The sequence below is a fragment of the Phascolarctos cinereus genome, unplaced genomic scaffold, assembly GCF_003287225.1.
Source record: "Phascolarctos cinereus isolate Bilbo 61053 unplaced genomic scaffold, phaCin_HiC Scaffold_4;HRSCAF=312, whole genome shotgun sequence".
NCBI lineage: Eukaryota > Metazoa > Chordata > Mammalia > Diprotodontia > Phascolarctidae > Phascolarctos > Phascolarctos cinereus.
In genome coordinates this window covers 92184442-92209480 of record NW_027555847.1, presented here as the reverse complement: position 1 = coordinate 92209480, position 25039 = coordinate 92184442, and the positions used below count along the sequence as shown (strand labels likewise).

At 40.3% G+C, this 25039-nt stretch overlaps 1 protein-coding gene across 6 annotated transcripts in view; it reads left to right on the top strand.

The window, feature by feature from the left end:
- The first annotated feature begins 148 nt into the window (after positions 1-148).
- Positions 149-25039, top strand: part of SNAP47 (synaptosome associated protein 47) — a 74038-nt gene continuing 49147 nt past the window's right edge. For 3 of the 6 annotated variants that reach the window (XM_020999045.2, XM_020999041.2, XM_020999039.2), the window contains exons 1-4: positions 149-371; positions 6657-7166; positions 11474-11964; positions 22355-22476. In XM_020999045.2, coding sequence (XP_020854704.1) covers positions 6673-7166; positions 11474-11964; positions 22355-22476 — 1107 coding nt within the window. In that variant the 5' untranslated portion in view covers positions 149-371; positions 6657-6672. Of the gene's footprint in view, positions 372-1546; positions 1740-6656; positions 7167-11473; positions 11965-22354; positions 22477-25039 lie in introns of those variants that run through there. The other 3 variants (XM_020999042.2, XM_020999044.2, XM_020999043.2) reach the window with 3 other exon arrangements.

The following is a 25039-nucleotide window of genomic DNA, read 5'->3' as shown; positions in this document are numbered from 1 at the left end:
GGGGCGGGAGAGGAAGGAAGCAACCTAGGAACTTTGAAGCCTGGGCGTGTGACGTAAAATCCAGCGCGACGGCGAAGGGCAAGGGTACTGCTGCTTTCGCGCTCCAGGCGCTCGGACTCGGCCGCGTGCGCACGCGCGCTGCGCTCTGACTCCGCCCCCTGCCGGCGGTGGCGTGCTCGGGACCGGAAGCGCGCCTGGCGACGACAACAACAACTGGCATCCTCCCGGCTTGTTTGCCGACGATTCGTCACCCTAAGCAACCCTGGACCGTATTTAATCCGCACCCCTTACAGTCCGCGCAGACTGCGAGACGTTTGGTGGCACCCCCTTGCTTCGGACGTCTCTTCCTTCTGCCTCCCATCCAACCTTCGGTAGGTACGGGGTTCCCTGGCCTCGCTCCCACGCCCCCCCCCGCCTTGCTATGGTGATGGAACATTTCCACCCCCCCGTCCTCTGCAGTGGGGGGAGATGTGGGGTGACGGGACAGCCCCACAACTGCCGAACTTGGAGGGTCCTTACAGAGACATCCCTACCCCCTTTCTGTGCACGTTGGGAAACTGAGGTTCAGAAAGGGGACTGGGACTTGCCCACTGTCACCCAGCGAATGCTAGTGATGGGGGGAGTGAGGGAAAGAAAGGAGGCGAAAGAAAGAGCACCCACCACCTGGTCCACCATTCCTGCTACTCTAGGCACCCCCTGCCCTTCCATCTACCCTTTTCCGCCTTTCATTCCCTTCTTCCTTTAAACCTAGAGAGAGGAGCACCCGTATTGAGGAATTGGAAGGGGAAAGAGAGAAAGGAATTGGGGGAGGGGGTTCCTGGTAGAAGTGACGGAGGGGAGACCTTGGCAGGTATTTGGACAGTTTAAGTGTGAAGGGAAGGGAAGGGAGGGAAGACTTGGAGCCAGGAGATAGGACAGGTATTGGACGATATGGGAGGTGGTAGCGGATTATAGTGAGGAAGGAGGCATGAGGGGTGAGGGTAAATTAGGAGGCGGATTCTAGATCGAGAGTAGGGGAGAGGGGTTGAGGTAGGAGATAAAGTGGGAAAGAACTTGGGGGGGAGTGGAGACGTCATGTTGAGACTGTGGAAGGTAGATTTATGTAGGGTCCCATCCCATATAGCAACGTTTTTCCTGCCATGTTGTACTGTGATCTAGTGAGGGATTCTTTGTGCTGAGACTGATGGAACTTAATAACTGTAGATTATGTCAGATTAGTGAGGCAATGGGGGGGGGGGGGAAGCACCTGGCCTTAAGGCCTGGCATGTAGCAGGTGAGAGCTTTTTTTCCCCCCTTTTTCTGTGTAAAGGCTAATGTGATTCTGGGTAGGTGAAGCCTAGAGAGATTTACCCAGGTTACACAAGCAGGTGTGGAGCATAATGCCTGGGCTCCCAGAACTCCAAGGAAACCTGGTATCTAGGTGAACAGAGAGGTTTTCATTAAGGAAACATTTCTCTTTTCAGTACTTAGCAGCACAGTGCCTATGGCATAGTAGGTGCTTAATAGATGTTTATTGATTGATTATTTTCTTTTTTTTCCCCCTTAGGCAATTGAGGTTAAGTGACCTGCCCAGGGTCACACAGCTAGTAAAGGTCAAGTGTTTGGTCTGAGGCCAGATTTAAACTGAGGTCCTCCTGACTTCCAGGCCGGTACTCTATCCACTGGGCCACCTAGCTGCCCCAACTGATTGTTTCCTAAAAGGTAGTTGGTCCATAGTCCAGCCACTAACCTAGAGAAAGGTGAGATTACCAGTTTTTCTTGGAAACTATATTAGACTTCATAGGATCATTGATTTACTACTGAGAGGGACTTCAGAAGTCACAGAATCCAGCCCCCTTAAAGGTCATCTCCTCTACTCCTAAAAAGAAAATTTATTTACTTGTTTTCTTTTGTTATAAATTTAATAAAGTAATATGAATATTTCAATTAAGGAAAAAGAACAAAAGATTATAACACCATCAAATTCTGTACATAGTTTTATTTTTTAAAAGCATATTTTAAAATAACTTAGTAACAATTGCCCTATTTGTATCCCTTCCCTCCTCTAGTTTTTTTTTAATAATACTACCCTTTTATATTATATTTAGATCATATATCAATTTGGAACTTATTGTGATATAGAAGATATTGGTTTAAGTCTAATTTCTGTGGGATTGTTTTCCAGTTTTCCGTGTAGTTTGGTTGAATTGTCTTTAACCCAATTATCGATTGTCCTTGGGTTTATTGTTTGAATACTTCTGAATCTTGTGTGCTAAATCTGTTCCATTGGTCAACTGGTTTTTTTTTAGCCAGTGCCAAACAGTTTTGGTAATTCCTGCTTTATAGTATAGTTTGAGATCTGATACTACTAGGCTTCCTTCATTCTCACTTTTTTTTATTGTCTCCCTTCAGATACTTGAAGTCTTGTTCCATTAGATCAATTTTGTTATTATTTTTCTAGTTCTATAGAGTAACCTTTTAGTAGTTTGGTATGATTCTAAATCTGTACATAAATTTAGGTTGTATCATCATTTTAATTATTTTGTCACAGTACAACTATCAACAATTAATATCTCCAATTGTTTTTCTTCCTTTATTTCTGTAAACAGTAATTTAGTTGTATTCATGTAAGTCTTGAACATATCTTGGTAGGTTAACTCCCAGATATTTTGGTTGGAATTTTCTCCTGTTGGATTTTATGGAGAGGCTAATGATTTTCATGGGTTTTATTTTATGTCCTGATACTACCTGAAGTTGCTGAAGTAAAATTTGTATTTAGTTAAATTTCATGGGTTTTCAAAGTAAACTATCCTAGCACCTAAAAATAGCAAGTTTTATTTCGTTGTGCCTATGCTTGTTTCCCCATTTTCTTTATCTTGTTTTATTGTAATATTTAGCATTTCTAGCAAATAATATTAGTGACATTGATCATCTTTGTTTTAGCCCTAATCTTATTGGGAAAACTTGTGTTTCTCCATTATCCCCCTTTTTTTTAATAGATGGAGAAATGAGGCTCAGAGAGGTAAGAATACTCGCCAGAAGTCACACAGGTAGTAAGTTTTTAGAGGCCAGATTTGAACCTGGATCCTTTGGCTCCAACTTTACTCTTTCTGATGCACTCCTGCAGAAACAGTGCCAAGAAATGGAAGGTTGACACCAGGATAAGGTCTAAAATGAGACCTATTTAAGGAAATGTGTGGGAGGAATGTAAGCAGGAAGGGAAGGAGCAGGAGGTGCAGGTAATGGGGGAAAAACAAAACCCAATAAACAGCAGCTAGTTGCAAAACATTTCAGCCATTGTTCTATTGAAAAATTAAAACCTGGTGGAAGAATTCTAATAAGGACACCTCCATTTTCCTCCACATTCTATCAGTAAATAATTATAAAGTCTAGGTCAGTGTGGTGTTTTGTCATGTTTTGTTTGTAAATTATTTGGAATAATATGTTCTTGGGCTGAAGCTGTCACCTAGTGCTTTACTGTGGTGACCCTGGGTCTTGAAAACAACTGCAGAGGATTTGTAAGTATAAGTCCTGGTGGCTCTGTCGAGCTGGAGAGGCTTTGAGTACAAGCTTGGAAACTGGTTATCTGTTGTGAGAGGACCACTGTAGCCAAGTTCATATCGCCAGAAGGTGACTACTAGGTGATGAGTTAAAAAAAACTCATGAGGACAGTCTGAAACCATGGAGGGGTTGCTGTTTGCATGTCTTGAGGGAGTTAACACACATTTGCAGAATAACAAATTCCTTCAGTGTGGAAGAATGTAGCATATTGCTTGCTCTGTGGCTGTTTTAGAAATTCTTAAATAAGAAGACTGATTTCTTACTATTTTTGACTTACCCTGGAGGTATGAGTGTGATGGAACTGATACATATGGACATCATATAAATTACACTGCTTTACAGATAAAACAGCACATTGTCCCTTTTCCTCATTAAAAGGATTTCCTATAAATTAGAACCAGCTGTAGAGTGCTGGATGCTGCACAGAGTATTTGGCACATGATCCTTCCCTAGTTGCCTTAGTCTTCTTTCTCTTATGTAACCTACCTCCAAATTCTTTACTTCTTTTGCTGGGTCACTGGATAGGACCTTGAAATCCCTCTCCAGTTTGAAGCAAGTAGGAAATAGTCCTTTCACTGTCTTTTAATTCCATGGCTCTATTTTGTTAACTCTCCCATTAGGTGGCACAGTGTGAGGGGAAGAGCCCTGAACTAGGAGTTTGGAGCCACTGACGGAATGTAGCGGTGCAGAAAGCTATTTTATGTTTTTCGTTTCAATTTGCTCACTTGTGAAGGAAAGAGGTTCGACTGAGATCTCTCAAAGTCCCTTTCTGACAATACAATTCTTCAATTCCCAGATCTCTCTGAACTTAGTTATCCTTGGAAAATTTGTGTTGCACTTGATACCAGTGAAGATCTAAGGCAGGCCTTAGGAAAGCATCCTCTACATTTTTTTGTGGGCTGTCTGAAATCCTTTGGTGTGCCTGCCTGCCATAGGTTGTGCAGGCCTGACCTAAGGGCTAAGTTCTAGGAAGTATATAGTGAGTTAGATAGTTGGGGCAACAGGCAAAAAAAAAATTCTTGTTTTTCATTAAGATTTTCAAGTAACTTTTAAAAAAAGCTATTTTCTTATGAGAGATCAGTGAAACTTGTTTTCCTTACATTTGCCTCATTCACTTCATCTTTTTAGGCATTGGTTTGGTTTGGCCCTTTGAGACTTTTGGAGGAAAGGTGATATATACATTTTGGTGGTAGTATTATTACAGATAGCCTATTGCTTTCCTTCTTTGGTGTTTTGTATTTTTCAAGTGCTTATTCTTTCTTCTCTTATATCCTAAAAAATTGAGAAATATTTCAGTGACTCTTTTCTCCTCATGCCTCTCTTGTCTTGTCTTGTCTTGTCTCTTTTGCCTGATACTACAGTCTCTAAAACCAAGCATAGGCAGAATAGATAAGTATTTTCTGGATAAGAAGATTTAGGTGCATCTGACCAATAGGGATCACTTTTCCTCATAAGAGTGACTTAATTGACTTGTCTCTTCTCTCTTCTGTGCCTTCCTTGCACAAAGTGATTGCTCAGTAAATGGGGATAGTGGTGATTGTCGATGACCATTTTCCAACCATACTCAGTGAAAAAAAAATTAATCCGCAAATATTTCTGAAATAAAGAAATTTCTCTAAATATCTTACTCTGATGTTTATTATATCTTGAAGCTAATCTTGCTTGAAGGCTGTGCTAGTGGAGGGTAAGCTCACATATGTTCTACCAAACTGGAAAAACTTGGGGTACAGTCCCAGTAATAGACTGTCTTCTATCCAAGAACCAACGTAGCTAAATGAGGAGAGCCTACCAGGGAAAGAATTTGCTTTAAATGGACACCCATGAAACAAATAAAAATGTAGTCCTCAGGGCTGTGTGGGGTGGTGAAAAAGGAGACAAAGGCCACTAAGAATCACTGTTTTTAGAATATCCATAAACAGTGGTTTGTAGAGACTCTAAAAATGAGATTTTTGTCTGATGACCAAGGCATTAACAAGCTCGAGTCACATCAATATTGATATTATTGCTATAGACAAAACCAGAAGACGAGTTGCAGCTCAGTATCTAACTTGCCCCTTTCCCCCATCTTGTAAGTTTATTTGTGTCATTTTTTCTGTAAAAGACAAAGAGGCTGTCTTACAGATGCAGTTGACTCAGGGGCTCAATTTTTAGACAGCATTGCCGTTGTTGGGGCTTTCTGGTAACCTTAGGCCCAATTGGTACCTTGAGACTTAAAAGAAATCAAGTCTAAGCCCATCACACTTGGGCAGTGTCCCAAGGCCCAGAGAGTCCCTATGCACTGCCTTGCTCCCCTGAGGACTGGTTCTTTTGGTGAGACAGAGCTAAAGAAGACCCATCATCAGCTCTTGAGGAGCCTTTGGAGAAAGAGACCACTGTGAAAATGATTGCTGCACAGACCTCACATAGTTCTTTGTTCTCATCTCTCCTTTGTACTTACAACGCATTGTTTTGCATCACATTTTTTGTAAATGTGCCATTTCTCCTTTCTAGGCCTTAAGTTTAAATTGGAGGCAGTCACACAGTGGAAAGAACCGAGAGCATAGGCAGAGAGGAAGGAGGTCGGAGTCTGGCTCCGTCATTTATGTCACGTGGGACTTCAGACAAGTCACTTAACCTCTCTGGGCCTCTGAAATGAGGCGGTTGAACTCAGTGTCCCCTAAGGGTCCCTTCCAGCTCCAGGTCTATATTCTTAGGAAACCAGGGCCCACGTGTTAACTAATGCTTGTAGCCCTCCAATGTGTGTTGTGGCCATCCAGTGAATGTTTATGGAATTGAATTGAATCTGTCTTGGAATCCTTATAATACTTGTATTGCACGTCACAGTAGTATGCCTTGTATTAACTACTGTCTTGTAGTATTTTCTGGTTGATTTATGGGTGTAAATTGTTGTAATCAAACTAGAGCCTTGGCTCTTTAAGATCGCACACAATTTGTTTAGTCATTCCCCAAATGATGGGCATGTACTTTGATTCCAATTTTTGACTTTCACAAGAAATGTTGTTGCAAATATTTCTGCGTATGGTGGGGACTTTCTTATCAAAGGGGGAATATGGCTTGTTAACTTGTTTTTTCCTATTCCTATTTAAAGATAAAAAGTTGAATCCTTTTGTGTCTAGTAGGCCCAGCAAGCTGATGAACAGAGACATCTGCATCCACACATGGCCATGTTCTTATTATTTGGAACCTGAGAAACGATGGATTCCTGGCAAGCTTTCATTGACTTCTGTTTTGCTAAAATTTTTGGCTGATAAGAATGGAGAACTACTGGTCAGCTTCCTCCTTTCAAGCATCAGTGAGATTAAAAAAGAATCCTCTCACTTCATCTTCAGCTCTATTACTATTCTAGAGAAGGACCACATTAAGCACTGGTTCAGTTCCTTCCAGCCCAGCCGGAATGTGGTCTTCAACATCATTGAGCATTTCTGGAGGGAGTTGCTGTTGTCTCACCCAGGAGCCCAGGCACCTTCTCCCCAGATGACCAAGGGTAAAGAACTGACAGGCCTAATGGCCTGTTCCCAGAGACGGTTAGAAGATACGGCAAAAGTCCTTCACCATCAGGGTGAGCAATTTGATAACATCATGAAAGGACTGGACAAGATTGAATCAGATATGGATGTAGCCGACAGGTATGGTACTTGACTTCTGAACTAACCTACTAGATCTTACTCTCACGCAAAAGGATGATCGCCTAATCTTTTCCTCATACTTAAATTTCTTGCCCTGAGAATTTTTATTTCAGTATTTAAATTCCTAGTAGGCAGAAAGAAGTTCTATTACTTCTTGTGTCTATGGTGCATGTAAAGCATACTTAATAGAATTGACCTACCACAAATGGGCATGTAAATTATGACTTTAAGTTGAGAAGGTTGATCCTATGCAGAATTAGGTGATAGAATGCTGCTGTACTGAGATGCTATTTGTTGTATAGTTCATAGTCTTGTGGCTGTGTTCTACCAGGAGTGGGGAACCTGTGGTCTTGAGACCATGTGTAGCCCTGTAGGTCCTCAAGTGCAGCCCAGTGACTGACTCTAAACTTCACAGAACAAATCCCCTTAATAAAAGGATTTGTTCTGTAAAACTTGGACTTTGGTCAAAAGGCCGCACCTAAGGATCTAGAAAGCCACACGTGGCTTCAAGGCCACAGGTTCCCCACCCCTGAAGCAGTACATTTGCTAACATTGTGGTTTCACAGTGGCAAAACTTAATGCCAAGAAAGTTCATACTTAGTTTGGCAAGCATTTCCAGTGGCAACCAGTGATTAGGTGCTTTTGCTTTAATATTATAGTTCTTTCCTTTCTTATGTCTACATATACTTTAATTCCAGAATGTTTAATTTAATTTTAAATTATATAATTGATATAATTTATTGTATAAGTGACTTATTAATTAATATAATCTGATTCTAGAATTTTTCCTATAATATTAAAATAAGTATTGACACTCAACTTGGGTGTTTTGTCATATCCATTCTCAGGTTTGTAGTTCTTAGTCTTTGCTGTTTATCTTTGGGAACAGTGTTTGATCTGTTGGAATTACTAGGATGGCATCACCATTGATTTGTTGATAAACAGCATTCTCTGAACAGTAGCATCCATCTGTATCTCATGAGTTAAAGTGTCATCCTTTTCCAGAAGGTTTTTCACCAAGGAAAGTAGCATTACCATTATCTCCCTGGCAAGGACTTTTGTTAGCACAGAAGACAAGGAGTTCCTACCTGTTCTACACAGTCAGTACAGTGGTGATGAGCAATAGTCACCTGTATTGTAGAAGTGGTTCCTGCAATTTCTAAACCGCCCATCTTGCAGGTGAGGAATTTGCATGGCCAGCTGTGGATGGGCAGCATCTTGATCTCTAGCAAGCAACTTCATATTCTCTGTTCTGGGATTAGTTGTAAAGAAAGGCAAAATGATATTACCCCTACCATGGTACATTTTTCCTTCTCCACTCCTTTGTCCATCTGCGTTTTTACCCTTTTCAGTCTTTAGATTTAGGTAGCATTCCTGCCAGGGATCCTCATGCCTTCTAATTGCAACAGAGAGGGTATTTCTGCAAAAGAAAAGAACAGATTTGCCTTCTAAAGTCATATGGTCTTTTACAGCCAGATTTTTAAAACATTGTTGGAGACTGATTTTAAATGACCCATGTTTTGTTTGCAATTGAAAGCAGTTCTTCCTAAAGAATTGGATCAGTATGTTTCAGTGAAACTCGGTTTCAGACCTCTGCCTGGGTACCCTATCTGCCCCATACCAAAAGGTCTCCTGGTAAAATTGCTGGGCCAACAAGGTCCTATCTGAGAAGCCAGTGCAAACATCTACCAGTAGGCAATGGAGTACTGTGATGGGCCTCTTTTATTATTTATTATTGAATAGACTGTATATGTGTATGTCCCTCTCTATGTGTATGTGTGTGTATGTGTACACACATACATATATGTATACATATACACATACACATACAGATATATGTTTACGTGTTTATATTTGTATGTATGTCTCTGTTAAGACCCTACTGTTTGTAAGACATTCGGCTAGATACTGGCACTATAAAGACAAATGAAAATAGACCCTGCCTTCAAACAGCTGACATTCTACTGGGGGGATACAACACTCACTCAGTGGAGCAGATAAGTATAGACAGTTTTTCAAACTAATTTCATGAGGGGCAGTGCTAATAACTGATGGGGTAGAGTGTATTAGGGAAGTTCTTTTGCTCAGTAAGATGTTGCATGTAGTTGTAGTCTGAAGGAAGTTTGGGATTCTGTAAGGTCTCCGGAGGTTAGAAGGAAGTATTTTTCAGGTGTGGAAGACTACCTGTGCAGAGGCAGGAGAGAGAATGAAATGTCAGGGGAACGTGTAGCAGGCTAGTTTAGCCAGAATACAGTGTATGAATAGGAGGAATATTACATAAGACTGGAAACATGAGTGGGAACAAGATTGTGAAGTACTTCAAAATGCCAGTGGGAGGTTGGATTCTATCCTAAAAGCAGTAGAGAGCCATTGAAAGCTTTTAAGGCAATAATGACCTGTATCTGTGTTTTAGGGATATCAGTGTGGCAGATCTGTACTAGATGGATTGGAGAAGACAAAAGCAGGAAGGTCAAGTAGGAGGGCTGTTAGAATAATCCAGGAGAGAGATGGTAAAGACAAGGGTAAAGATTGTGTGCATGGAGAAAAGGAGGTGGATAAGAGATGTTTTAGAGGTAAAATGACAAGATATTTCAGCTCACTAGGTAAGGGGAGACAAAGGGAGAGGGAAGGCTCAAAAGTGGTTGGTAGGTCGTAAGCCTCAGTTACTAGGATGGTGGCTGGTGCTCTCAAAAGAAATAGGGATTATAGGAGGGATGGATTGGGGGCCGGGCTGGGGAGTGATGGAGTAGAAGGGCTTCTCTTGTTTGAGTTCAGTTTGAGATGCCAAGGGGATCTCAGAGTGGAGATGTGTAGCAGGTGGTTGACAATGTAGGACTAGAATTCAGGAGAGAGATTAGGGCTGGTCATACAGATTGGGAGTCATCTGCATAGAGGTGACAACTGAGTCCATGAAACTTGGTGAAATCAATAAGGCAGAGAGATTGGACATGTTTGTAAGAAACAGGAGGAAGCAGTGTAGTGCCCAAGGAGAAACAGAAGGTGAGAGGAAGAAAGGAAATGATATTGGGGGCAGGCTCCTAAAGGAGACTTCAGGATGTGGCATCTGAAGCATTAGTAGAGAGGTGAATCTTGACAAGGAATGGGCTCCCTTTCCATCAGACCAGAGCAAGGGATGACAGAATGTGGGATGATGTTGAAAGGGGTTGTTGGGGTATAGAGCAAGATAGACGTGGGGGAGGGGAGTGTCTACATGTAGTAAGAAGTGAGGCCATCTCCTGCGATGAGAGAGAGGGAAGAAGGGGTGGTATGTGGAGGTTTGGAATGGTTACTGAGGGGGAATGGTATGATAATCAGGGAAAAATACAAGGGTTGCCGTGCAGTTGAAATGAGATAACATTCTTGTAGTGAACCTAGTAGGAACGGTGTGTGACTTTGTTCAGAAACATTCGTTAGTGTGTGAGGAGAGAAGAGGGGAGGATGAATGGTGGGATGGTCCCAAATCATCTTTATGATGAAAGAAAAGATGGAGTGAGTATGACAGTTTAAGAAGGGAAGTCTTGATGCCTTCTGCTCAGTGTTTTTATTTCAGTGTCATCTTTGAATTTGATTTTTAGAACAAACTCTGAGGCAGGGCAGGTAGTATTTGTACTTGTTTTATGTGTGAAGAAACTGGGGCTTATAGAGCCTCACACCAAGGTTAAGTGACTTGCCGAAGGTCACAGTGCTATGCAGTCTTGAATTTATCTCTTGATAGAACTGTGACCATGGTCTTGCTTTCATTCTGTTAGTTCACTGCTTATTGTTTGTTTTTTTTTTTAAAGAAATATCTCCTAATGGGCCTCAGTTTCCTCTAAATGAAGGCATTAGACTAGTTCCTCTCTAAAGACCCTTCTCAGTCTGACATTTTGTTCTAAGTCACAGTTTATTTTAATTGGTAGAATTTTCTGTGTTCATTGTATGTTTGACGTCCACTAGAAGTTCATCTCGATACAGTGTTTACCAATTACTTTCTATACTGAAGTCCATGAAGTAGGTGTTTCATATATGATATATCCTTTTCACAGTTAAGGAAAACAGAGGCTCAGGGGGAAGGGATTTTCTAATCATCCACAGCCAATAAATGTTGGGCTAAATTGGGAATACTCCTGACTCTGAAGACTTTTGCTCTTTCTGTTTTATACCACACTACCTCTAGTATTTGGCCAGAAAAAACCCCTCACTGTATTTTCTTGCACATTTGATTTCTTTCAGTTTCTTCTAAGTCAGAATTGCCCGTAAGAACACATTGTTGAAATATTTGGCTATGTTTTATTCAACATTTGTTTTGTTGTTGTTTTTCTCTTTAGGTTACTCACAGAACTTGAATCTCCTTCTTGGTGGCCCTTTAGTACCAAACTCTGGAAAAGCCCATCTGAAACAAAACCCAAGGAAAGTACCCTAGTATCCACTTCTGAGGCATTTGGAAAATCAGGGGTGATAATAAAAATCCCAGCAATTATTTCACAAAGCGCCGAGTTGCACGCTAAACCAGGAAGATTTACTGTCTTGGTTTCTGGGTTGGAAATCAGTGACTCTAATTCGCAACTTTTGCATAGATTTGAAAGGGAAGATGTAGATGACATTAAAGTTCACACCCCTTATGAAATCAGTATACGCCAGAGATTTATTGGTAAGCCAGACACAGCCTATCGACTATTGTCGGCAAAGATGCCAGAGGTTATCCAAATTTTAGAAGTGCAATTCAGCAAGAAAATCGAGTTTTTAGACGATGCGATGATGTTCCAAAGCACAAGAGACTCACCACCAGCAGAGAAGGGCAGTGCCATCTGGCGTGCAGGTGAGTGATGACGTTGGTGTGGTCACAACCACACACCCCCACCCACACACCCCCTTTCCATCACTTGCTACGGCTAAAAGCTTGTTTATTAGTCTTTTACAACCCAGGTCCTCTTTGTACCACAGTGTGCTTTTCAGAATATGTTTATATGCCATGTCTTCTAGGCCCTGAGATCTATGAAGGAATTTCACACTTTTTGAGGTTTTATTGTGTGTTGAGAACAATTTAAGGGTTTTTTTTTATTGTTTTAAAATAAATTTTTATTGATGGCTTTTGTTTTTTTTTTTTACACACAATGATTTTCTCCCATCTCTCTACCTCTCCTTTTCCAGAAAGCCATTCCATATATAACAAATAATATTTTTATCTTTTTTTTTTTTTTTGGTGAGGCAGTCAGGGTTAAGTGAATTGCCCAGAGTCATTAAGTGTCAAGTGTCCTCCTGACTCCAGGGCCAGTGCTGCATCCATTATGCCACCTAGCTGCCCCCTGAATAGTATTTTTAAAAACAAAACAGAGAGGAAAAAGCCAGGTTAGCTGATCCATACATTGAAGTCTGAAAATATGCATCATATACCATACTACACAATCTAAGTCTGGAAATACTTCAGCAGCTTCGGGTGACTCAGAAGGAAAGTAGTTGATTATGTACTCATATAAAAGTTTTTGTTTTTCTTTATGTTATACATAATAGGTTTACGTATAGGTTTAATTGAATTTTAGAACAAGCTCTGAGGCAAGGCAGGTAGCATTTGTACCTTTTTAGATTTAATTCCAGAACCAAAATTTTATTAAAATCTTATCCTGAATTAGCATAACAGTCTCATATTTATAAAGTTTTGTGTTTGATTTGTTGAGATTTCTTCCAGGTTATAAAGTTTTTGGTTATCATGTTGCTGTCTATTTCATTTTGCAGTTTACCTGATCTTTCTTTTACATGCTCTGCCACTTGGTGCAAATATATTTAATAATTTTTTCTTTATCTTTGTTTCCTATAAGTATAATGTAGTTTCTGATTTCTCTCTCTTGATATTAGTTTTTGTTATAAGTCATAATTGTAACTCCTGCATTTCTCAGATTCCCTTGAAGCATATTAGATTTTGTTTCATCTCTTACTTTTCATTTTGTTTATGCTTATATTTTTAAAAAGTGTTTCTTTTATGCAGCAAATGTTGGGGCTTTGTTTATCCATTCCTATTTTCTTTCTTGCATTCATTCATATCTAGGTTATTATAGTAAAGTTTGTGATTTCTTCCACTAAATATGCATATATTTGTGCATGTGTGCGTATACTGATATGTGAGGTATATGGATGTGTGTGTGTATATATATATATGCTGATATGCAAACACATATATGTAAGCCATATATATGTGTATATATTCTCTTTTTTGTTTTTTGTTTTTGTTTTTTAGGCAGTTGGGGTTAAGTGACTTGTCCAGGGTCACACAGCTAGTAAGTGTCAAGTGTTTGGTCTGAGGTCAGATTTGAACTCAAGTCCTCCTGACTTCAGGGCTGGTGCTCTATCCACTTCACTTCTTATTTTTTAAAGCAGTAGTTAGTCCCTGTGCTTTGTTTTGCTTTTAGTAATATGATCAAGGTCTATCTTCTCCCTTAATTTGTCTTCTCACTTCTTAACCTGTCCAATCCTAAATTCTAAAATTTACTTTTATCTTTATTCTTATAGTCTCTCTTTTTTTTTATTTTAATTTTTGTTTGGTGAGGCATTTGGGGTTAAGTGAGTTGCCCACAGTCACACAGCTAGTAAGTTTTATGTGTCTGAGGCCGGATTTGAACTTAGGTCCTCCTGACTCCAGGGCCACTGCTCTATCCACTCACTGCGCCCCCTTAAGCTGCCCCATCTTATAGTCTCTTTCTCTACCTCCTCTACCCTCCTCTGCCACCTCAGATAAAAAGTGCCTGCTCCTCCTTTTTCTTCTTGCCATCCATCATTCTATTTCAGTGATATTCATTGGTCTGGCTTATGCTTCCTCCCTCTCCAACAAGTTTTGTTTTCATGACACCTCATTTATTTCCCTTCCCCTTCCAGCACACTCTAAGATCTCTTCCCAACAGTGTTAAGTCTTGATGGAGACCAGTGAGAGGTTTTCTGTAGCCTGGGTGGGGGAGGTAGAAGAGGATAGTGGCAGTCCTGTCTTTTGCCATTTCCCCCTAGCTGTTTGTCCTTGATCTTTTTATCATGGCTTCCATCCTTTGAACCTACCTTCTCCAGACTTTTCTGAGATACCTGTTCCTCTTCCCTCTCCCTGCAGAGAGATTTATTCCAGAGATGCACAACCCTGTCTGGGAGAAGCTGATCTCCTGAAGGGTCTGTCCCTCTTTCCCCCCAGCAGTCCTCCGGTAGAGTAGGTAACAACGCCATCTCACCTCCTGTGTCTCTGATGTCATTGTATAAAGCTGTCTGTCTTTGTCAGTGTCTCCTGATTCTCTGTATTCCTCTGACCTTTTCTCCATGCTTCTTGCCCTCCGTCCTTTCTCATTTATAGACTTAGTGCTTTTGTGCCCTGTCTTTAGCACTTGCAGCTTGTTCCTTGTTCTCCCAGATAACCAGTATTGGACGAGAGCTAGCTGAGGCCCTTGATGCATTAGGGCGACTTGTTAGGTTTTGTAGGGAGATTCCCAAGGCACCACTGTAGTTGATTTTGTTCTCTGTCTTTTTAAGTCCCACTTTTCTGGACTCTGTCCTCCCACTAACTTTCATCAGTCTAGAGGCTGACCTTCAGGAGGATGCTGGTAGAAAGAAGTTGAGGGGAGTCTCCCTGGGACATTTAAAAAAAATTTTCCCCCAATTACATGTTAAAAAGAATTTTTAACATTAGTTTTTAAAAATTTTGTGTTCCAACGTGAGACAACTTAAGGATAACTCCAAGAAGCTTTCACAATCAAAGGTTTTTTGTTATTTTCATTTTTTGCTTTCTGATATTACTGATTTTGTTGCATTTTGGAGGTGCTTCTCATTTATTGAGGTGGTAGGACTATGTCCTAGATTATTGGCACAGCGCAAAATTCCTAGCTGGTCTTTAAAAATATGGTAGCAGTCTAATAGGTAAACAGAGAAAGAGGGCATTCTAACAGTAGAACAGCATGAGCCCTTGTAGAGAGATGAAAACGTGAAGGGTGTGTTCAGGGAGTCTGTGGCAGGGAATGATAAAGTTAGAAAGGTAGGTTGGCATCTGGCTGTGGATAGCCTTGAATTTCTGGCATTGACTTTGAGTTTTGCTTGGTAGACGATAGGGAGGGTCATGGATTTTTTGAGTGGTGTGACTTGCCTGTAGCTCTCTATAAGAAGATTAGTCTGGTAGCCATATCAGAAGTGTGTAAGAGCAAGAAAACCTGACTGTTATTCTGGTTGAGGGCCTGTGTTGCACTGGTGCTACTAGGAAGAGAGAGGAGGGATTGATGTCAGAGATGTGCAGAGGCAGAGATCACAGGACATGGTAGTCAAACATTTGGCTATGAGAGATTGGGAAGAGTCAAAGATTGTGCTTAAGCGTTCATATTTGAGGCACTGAATGAATGGTGGAGCTTGTTGCCAAAAATATCCGAAGGAGGATAGGAATCTCAGTTTTTGACATCTAGGTTACAGTATTGTGTAGGCAGTCTTGAGATCCAGGTCTAGAGTTTATGAGAGAGTCAGGAGCAGGTATCCTTGATGTCCCTAACTCCTTTCCTTAGGAGTACTACAGAGCTACCACTTCCTCTACCATTGTTTTTCTCTTAGTGTGGGGATAGAAGTAGCAACATAAGGAAAGAGGAGGAAGAGAAGTTGATAGTAGAAGTTTCAAGCAGTAAAAGATGTCAGCGAAATTTATTGGGTGCTCATCATATTAGTCTAAGGAAGGTAGTCTTTGGATATACACCTAAAATGAGTTATTTTTCTCACAGAAAATAATTAACAAACATTTGTTAAGCACTTGCTGTGTGCTGGGCACTGGTAATACAAGTATAAAGAATGAAACAGTTTAAACTCACAGGGCACATTCTAATTGGGAAAACAAGTTTGTGTATTAGTATGTACAGAATAAATATAAAGGAGAATAAATAACAGATATTCAAAAATAGTTTGGGAAGGAGAGGACCAGCATTTGAGAAGACCAGGAAGGGTTTCATGTGCAAGGTGGTGCTTGAGTTGGGGCCCAGAGGAAGACAGGTCAATTAGATGAATGTCACAATTTCTAATTAATGAAGTGATACATACACTTGTAGATAATGATGAGATCCAGTGAATAGAACCATCCCTCTCTATGTGTGGCCAAAGTGGAGTGAAGGAGTAGGATGTGGAATTTTAGGAGGCAAAGAACTGATAAGTTAGGGATTTAGAGAGAGCATCAGTGTGAATGAAGTCCCTTAGTACAAAAGCAGGAGTTGACAAGGAGAGAAGACAGTGATCCAGGTGCTGAATGCCTTGAGAAAGGAGGGAGACTGACTGGGGGGGGGGCTGCATACAAAACCCACTGTGACTTCATTTGGGTGAAGATTTGGATCGTGTGGCTATCAGAGGAGGAGAGGTTGCTGTGTGACAGAGAGGAGGGGAGAATCTGGAAATGGCTGAGGGAGTGGTGGGGTATAGGGAGTGATTGTTCTCTCCCCCACCTCAATCTGATGGTCCTGGCTGGTTGGGTCTGGGTTTTGATGTGTTTGCTACAGCTGTGCTTGCTCTGGGGTGGCTGAGTGAGGGACGTAATGATTCTAGGTTGCCCAGATTGTGAGGTGGGTGATCGGGGTTTAGGCTAGCATGTTACCTGCAAGTCTTTGTTAGGCACTGAGGATAAAGATCTGCTGCACACTAGCCTTGTCAGCAAGTTACTCATGATTGATTGGTCAGATAGCATAACTTCACTGTATCTGTAAGCTCGTTGAGCTGGGTAACCCCTCCAACAATTCTGATAGATTGGAACTTATCTTCATTTACCCAACATGTGCAGAATATCTCTCTGTAACAAAGTAAATAGCAACACAAGGCAGGGTGTGCTGACTGCAAAATGAGTGATGCAGATTGGAAGTGCTGTGGGAGGCAGCTAGATGGCCCATTGGATAGAGTACTGGACCTGGAGTCAGGAAGACCTGAGTTAGAATCCAGCTTCAGACACTTGCCCAGTCTGACCCCTGTCTAACCTCAGTTTCCTCATCTGTAAAATGGGGGTAATAATAGTCTCTTCCTCCCAGAGTTGTTCTGAAAATCAGATGAGATAACATACGTAAAGAATATTGCAACATGTAAATACTAGCTTGCTGTTAAATTAATAAAAAAAATTATTATAGTCTGCTATGTGTCAAACACTATGCTAGGGGCTAGAGGTACAGGGATCAAAATCAAATAGCCCTGCCATCTAGGAGCTTGCCAGGGGAAGAAAAGGTGATCATCGCCTGGGATGTAGTGTGAGGAAGCTTCCTAAAAGAGGTGGGATCTGAATAGGAAATGGATAGTGTAAGTATGGGATCAGCAACACTCACCTGCTCAAGGTATGAGTGCGATGTGCCTTGAAAGATGCTGCCCCCACAGAAGGAGGTAAGACGTACCTCAGTTTTTCCTCCATTTGACTTGAGTAAACAGCACTAGAACACGCTGTTTGGTTTTATTCAAATTGAGAGGCATTGTGCCATAGTGACTCCAGAACCAGTGAGCCTTGGGCTCAGGGCCTCCCTCTGAAACATACTCCTTTTGTGACCCAAGGCACACTTGCCTTGGATTTAAACCTCTCGATGCTGTCAGTAGTAGAGAAGGAATTTCCTCGCCAGTGAGTTTCCTGTGCCAATAGGATTACGGGTTCAGTCCCTCTCCCTGTTATTCAGGGTATACAGGCCAAATTGGGGGCTCTTTAAAAACTGACTGAACTTCAGACTGCCTGTTTGCTATCCTATTGTATTTTCTCATTTGTTGTTGTTTGCTTGTTTCAGTCTTGTCTTTGTGATCCCATTTGGGGTTTTCTTGGCAGAGATACTGGAGTGGTTTGTCATTTCCTTCTCCAGCTCATTTTATAGATGAGGAAACTGAGGCAAACAGGGTGGACTTGCCCAGGATCACCCAGCTAGTTAAGTGTCTGAGACTGGATTTGAACTCATTTCCCATGCCTCTAAATTAACTTTAAATTTTTGGCATATCTATCTATATATGTTACCAGAAATGATTTGCCAATGTGACCGATGAATGATGAAGGATGAATTGAACTAGATGAATTCCTAAGGTCTCTTTGAAATCTGAGTTTATCAACTGTAATTTATCATGAATATTCTAGTAACTGAAAATTTAATTTTTATCTTTTTGTTTACTTTAGACAGAAATTGTTTACACACTAATTAGTGTTTTGGGAGAAGCTAACTTAAGAACTTCTGACACATCCAGTCAAATTTGTTTTGAATTTGTGGATGATTTAACGTAATAAGATTGTATGAATCCTGATATCAGACTTCATTTCTCTGTGTTGTATTTTATTATGAAATGGGATAATGTATGTAAAGCCCTTTCTAAACCTTAAAGTGCTCCATGAATGCTAGCCATCATCATCATCGTTATTATTGTTTGCCGTTCAGTCAGTGAGTTAAGGATGGTGCAGTTCTTCGTCCACCTGTATTTATACTGTTTCAGGTTGGAAACTAATAAAATGGAGGTGGTGGAAATCGTGTTTTATGGTGCCGCAGAAACGTTGAGCTTTCCATTAAATGTCTCTTTATGGAGTGTAAGTTACGGCCACAAGGTGGCAGTCTGATCACAGTAAACCCTCTCTGACTGGGCAGGAGTTGGTTCTGGAAAGTTTCATAGAGTATTGTAGGCTACATAGGAGTCTTCTTTGCCTCTCTTTGTGTCCCCAGCACTAGACACAGTGCCTGGTACATAGTAGGTACTTAATAAATGTTTATTGACTGACAGACTCCGGCACATTGAGTGGATCTCCTTTGCTGAATTGAAGGAAGGACATGGACCAGGATCCTACAGGACTGACAGGCTTGGAGAGGCAGTAACTGGTATCATGGGAGGGAACTTCTGAATCAGTGAGATCAGATACACTCAAGTGTAGGTGTTTAAAATAGATCCTGTTTAAGGCCCCCCCCCATAAATGGAGTTTATTAAAGAATCCATTGTCTTGTAATTCCAATTTGGAAATAGAAATAGGTAGGACCTGTCAGTTATTTACTTTGAGAGAAGTTGCATTCTAGAGTTATCTAACAACCTGATATAGGTCACTCTCGAAATATCCAGCTTTTACGCTAGAGCGTTATTTCTCATTTCCATTATGAAGCAGAACGTTTATACTATGACATCAGTATTATAAAAATGAACAGTTTTTGAAAACTCTTATAAACGGATGAAGAAGGAAATGAGTAGAACCAGAACAGTCATACAATAACAATTGTCCAAAACAAACAACTTGGAAAGCTGTAAGAACCATGATCAAGATAGTGACCATTCATGATTCCAGAGGACTGATGATGAAACATGTTCTCTGACAGATTTAGGGTGCCACATGAGACATTTTTCTGTATGCCATTGAGGAAATTTATTTTGCTTGACTGTGCATATTAGGAGAAATTTGTTTTTCTGTTTTAATGGGGTGGGAGTGGAAAGGAGAGAAAATAGATTTCTGGTCATTTTTTTTTTTTAGATAGAGAACTTGGGGGAGTGTTACAGATGTGAAATGCTGTGTGCACTTTCAGATGAAGTCACTGTATTATTAGTTTTACTTAACTGTTTTACTTTGTTACAAGAGACCTCTTATGAAGTGGGAGTAATCTGTAAATGTTAGTAATGTAAAAACAAAACACAGCAATAAAACTTAAAAGAAAGAAACATAATGAGAAGATGAGAAAGCTTTAGGAGATAGGAAAATAAAATTGTAAATTACTGTTTTTTTTCATAACTTTCTTATGATTTCAGTAAAGAAATATTGAGGTCAGCTTTGTGTAAATAGCACAGTGATTCATTTTAAACCATATTTTCCAGTTGTTATTGCTGCTACTTATGCAAAACATACATCTCACACATATTGTGACCCTAACAAAGCTAATTTTTTTTGGTGGCTTTCCTCAGTGTGTATATTTGTGTGGTTGTGCTATATAGGAACACACAAAAAATACACGATACACATAGGGATTTTATTGATGTGATTTCATCATTGTGTGGAAACTCTTTGCAGTGATTTGAATTATAGCTTTTTGACATCTTAATGCCTGTGGCTGTGGTTGAAGTAAATTTTAGTACCTGGTGGCCAGCCTTTTAGGGGATGCATTCTCTAGTGAGTGCTTGGGTTTCCCTCCAGGTGTATTTGTACAGTCACCTGCTCAGCTGCTATAAAGTGCAGCTATGAGAAATGACGTCTCTTATGTGTGTGTTACATTGGGTAGATTCTAGGTATAATGTATGTAGTGGAATTTCACTATGTTAGAAAGGCCAGGGAATGGGGAATTCTGTTGATTGATAATTTTGGTTAAATGAGCATATAAATCATAAGTGGCTTACAAATTTCCAAACAATTACTGAATTGAATTATTGAATCCCACTATAAAGAATATAATCTTTAGTATAGAGAGCACTTGACGTGAGTGTTAGCTGTCACTGAGTACTGTAGATAGAATCAGTATGGGAGGTTGGGCCATTAAAGTTTACTTAATACCAGAGTGGTCAGGCAAGGAAGGTTTTCAAGAGGAGGTGGAATCTGAGTTCTTTTTTAAGGAGCAAGTATTTTAGTAGGTAGAGAGACAGGGAAAGGGGACTTGAGGCAGGTAGAATAGATGAGAGAAAGTACGGAGATGGGAAAGCTCAGGTGAGCTGATTGCACTAATAGGTTCCTTTGGCTGCAGGAGAGCTGGTGTGAAGGTGAGTGGTGAGGAAGTTAGGGTTGGGTGGGATTCTGGAAGTTGTTTAAAATGCTGGATTAAGGAGTTCACCTGTTAAAATGTAGACAAGAAAGAAACTTGATGAGCCCGCTTTGATCAGGTGGGTGATTCTTAGGGTGTGCTCCTGTCCTGACAATTTTGAAATTCGTATCTATTAGTCTTATTGCAACAAATAATAACTCAAAGGCTATTTCATTCATCTTGATTTTTGCTGTTTCCATCTTCTGACTTTATTGTTACAGTGTTAGTAAAGGACCTTCTTTAGTGTGGCATAGAGCAAATCATTTTGAAGGAATAATGCGCTGAACAGTTTGCTTGTTGTCAGTGAGGTTCCTCTTCTATGTCCAGGGATTTTCAGGGAATTGCCGTTTTCTTGAAGAAGAGGAAGAGGTTGTTTGGGGACATATGTGTATAGAAAGAAATGCCTGTTTCATCATTCTTTGCTTAAGTTAACTGATGCATGTCATTGCTGACCAGTACGGTTCCTGCTCTTCAGGCAGAAGGCTGGCTTCTGCCTCGAACCTTATTTACTTTTCAGTTCTGATGATGTCTTTAAAAGCTGTCACCATTTTGCTGCATTGCTTCTAGCTGTAATGGAAGGCAGTGGCAGCCTGCTTGAAGCAGTTGAACCTTTACCTTGACCACTGGAGGGATGTTTGGAAGGGTCCTGATAAACATGGTTAGAGCTGAGTGTGAGGTCATATGGATTATAAATAAAAGGCAAATATTGACCTTTCATCGAAGCTGTTATCTAGGACAAGAGCTAGCAGCTATTTCGATAGGAGCCAGCTCTTTAAATAAGGGACAGGTGGCCTGCTGCTTCCAAGCCCAATCTGTGCTGCCACATTGATTAGCACTGTTTGTCATTCTACTTGCCCTTTTGTTTTTAGGTTAGATTATGGGATTCCCAGGTGCTCTGTAAACCACGGTGGTTAAATAGGCAGTGCTGAGGCAGTGGAAAACACCTAGATTCTGAAACTGAGCAAATGCTTGACTACGGGAGAGCCCTCTGACTCACCTACCACCTAAGTGAGCCTCATAAATTTTGGCTTGGCTTGGCTTGGACTAATGCTGCAATTTCCTGTATTCTCTGAAATTGTTGCCTTTGGTGGAATAACTTTGAATGATGCTGTAGTTCCTAGTAATGTAACTAATGTAAATTTCATCAGGTCTCTGGTTTTCTTACATTTTCTATTTCTAGATTTCTTTTTAGATCTTAAGAAAAATTCACCAATTTTGAAAAAGCCTTTTCCCCTTTAAAAAAAAAAAGAAGACCATACAGACAGAGAACCTGGATTTGAATCCTGTATCTCCTAGTATCACTTGTGTAATCTTGGACATATTGCTTAATTTCTTTCTGACCTCAGTTTCTTTATCAGTAAAATGAGGGAGTTAAATCTCTAAGTTCTCTTCCAGCACTGTGTCTTATGAATTAGCCCCTTAAATATGTTGTTTGGTTCTGACTAGTCTAGCATTCCTGCTTGCTCAATATTTCCAGAAGATGTCAGTATATGATTGTATTTGAATTTTTCATTCCAGCATCTGGGCTAATAGAAAGTGTGGTGCACCCCGGACCTTCCCTCAGAAGTGGAGAAAGCAGTCAGATCCAGTTACAAGTGAATGAGCAGGTTTCTGAGGAAGAAGCTCAAGAACTAAGACAGGTAATAACAAAGTCCAAAATGGTAGTTGGAATATTGACAACATTTTTCTCATACTTTATTTTTTCCTTCTTCCTAAATAATGTCTTATGCTTTTTTCCCCTTTAAAAGGAACATACCTTGTAAGTTCATTACAATAATTCTCCATGGAGATAAGGTAGAATATGGGTCTTAATTAAAATTTCTTAAAAATGTACACCATTGTGTTCTTATCCAAGGCTTTTACTCTTAAGGACCTCAGGGACTTTTTAGCAGTTAGCAAACATTTATTAAATTCCTATTATGTACTACGTTTTAAATTTTGAAAGTTTTATCCAATGCAGAAATTATAAATATTTGATTAAAAATATCACAGAACTCTGTATAACAAGATGTACACACACATGTGTGCATGTACATACATGTACACATATAAATACATGCTTATTCCACAAGAGTAAGTTATTGTTCATGCATAGGTGTTCATATATGTGCATTATGTATGTATGAACACATGCACAGATGCATACACACACACACGTACGCACACACAGATGCTTGTAGAATTCTTTACCAAATTCATATTGCCATCAGTCTTAAGGTTTTATGGTGCTGGTTTTTTCTTCTTCAGCTTCAGTGTTTGTTTTTAATAATGCTGATCATATTGTTTCCTAAGCTCTTTGGGACTCAGATCTATCCTTTTTCATTAAAAAAAGAAAAGCATTCGTCTTTGTAAAGAAATATTTTAAATGTGTCACTGCCCTCTTTCTTTCCTGGTCTTTGTTGTGCCTACTTGGTTTTGGTGATGACAGCACAAAAAAATACTGCTCTTTATTCTCCAACTACTATGTTCCACTAGGGCATTTAATCACTTCCTTTGATATGCTCATTGAGTCCAAAACAAACTTGCTGTAGCTATTGTTTACTTTGGGGGTTTACTGGGAACTTCAGAAGTACTGTAAATGCAAACTTACTAAATGTTACTCTTGACCATTCTTTAAAGGGCTTATAAAAGCCCTCAGGTTACAGGCTGGTAGGATTTGAGTATCTCTTTTCCCCCTAATTTATCTCAGATGAAAACATTGGTAGTCAATACATCCTATCCTGTGTTTAATAGTGGTTACATGTAGGATGAACTAGGAGCTAGGGCTGTCTTGATTGAAAAGGTAAAGATTTCACCTGTAAGGTGTCATTTTTAAGGTTATCACTCAATATTTTATACCTTCTCCATGTGGGGTACTCTGCTAGGTGTTGGGAGTATAGAGATGAAAAATGACAGTCCTCTTATTCAAGCAGTTTATAATCTAAGAGAGTAATAAAATAAGTACACCAAGAAGTATGATACACGGTAGAAGGTAATGGATAAAGGAGAAAAATAGACAGATTGTTCTAGGAACGGTTGGTAAGGGAGAGATCCCTTTCAACTTGAGAACTCAGGAAAGACTTCATAGAGGAGGTGGCATTTGAGTTAGGGTTGTAAGATTGAGATTTCACCAGGGGGTGATGAGGAAGGGCCTGCCAAGCATGGGAGGGCAGCTTGCACAGGTGTGGAAGTAGGGAAGTGCAAGATGAGATCAGCAGACAGCTAAGAGTCCAGTTTGGCTAACCATTGAGAGGTGCTGAGGTTTGGGGGATCTCTAAGAAACCAGTCTGAGTAGTTTGCTCAGCCCATTTCAGCTGAGAGGAAAAACTGGAGTAGTAAAGATAATGTAAAAAGGGAGAGGGAAGGATGAAAAGTAGCATTTAGTGCCTGCTGTGTACCAGGCACTGTGCTAAGTGCTTTTAGAAATATTTCCTCCTTTGAAGTAAAGAGGATGAGAATACCTCTCAAAGCAAAAAAACCCCCCCCAAACCCAACAACAACAAAAAACCACTCAGTGGAATATGCTGATAGGAATGCCCAAGTGATGGGGGGACAGTGAAGGAAAATAGTTAATAGACTTACAATGAGATGACTCAGAATGAAAAATAGACCTATTTCCAAAACATCTGAAAGAGTTCCTTATTTGTGGAAGATGGAGATATGGAACCCAGGTACATAAGAGCAGAAGGTTTAAATAGGCTGGAGAAAAAAGCTACAGTATCACCTGAAATGCCAATGTACTATAGCTTCATAGTCTAGCTGCTTGGTTGCTAGTACCTATATAGGAGGTAACTAGCAACAACTCCTGAATAAGTGTCAAACAATTAAAGCAAAACTGAGAAGAACGATAGCAGAGAGAAAGACACCCAGTGTGGAGGGTATAGTAGTCACAGATCCTACCTTTCCTGCCCAAAGTGTAAGGCATAGGGACCATATAGGTTCTTAGGAAGAGTAATGGTCCTACTGGAGATTGGGGTGGGTGGAGGACTCTTAACTTCCTATGGGCCTCTCTTCCTTTAACATGATGAAATTTATTTATATAAATAAAACTTTTTTATGTTTTGAAGCCTTGTGAACCTGCATGCTTGTAAGGGAAGTTGGTGACTACCCTTAGGGAAATGCTGGGTATTCATATTCCCAGGCTGCTCCTAGGTGGGGTCAGTGATCCATGTAATTGAGAGGTATACCTATACCTGAACTTCTTTCAGGAGAGAGTTTCTGACT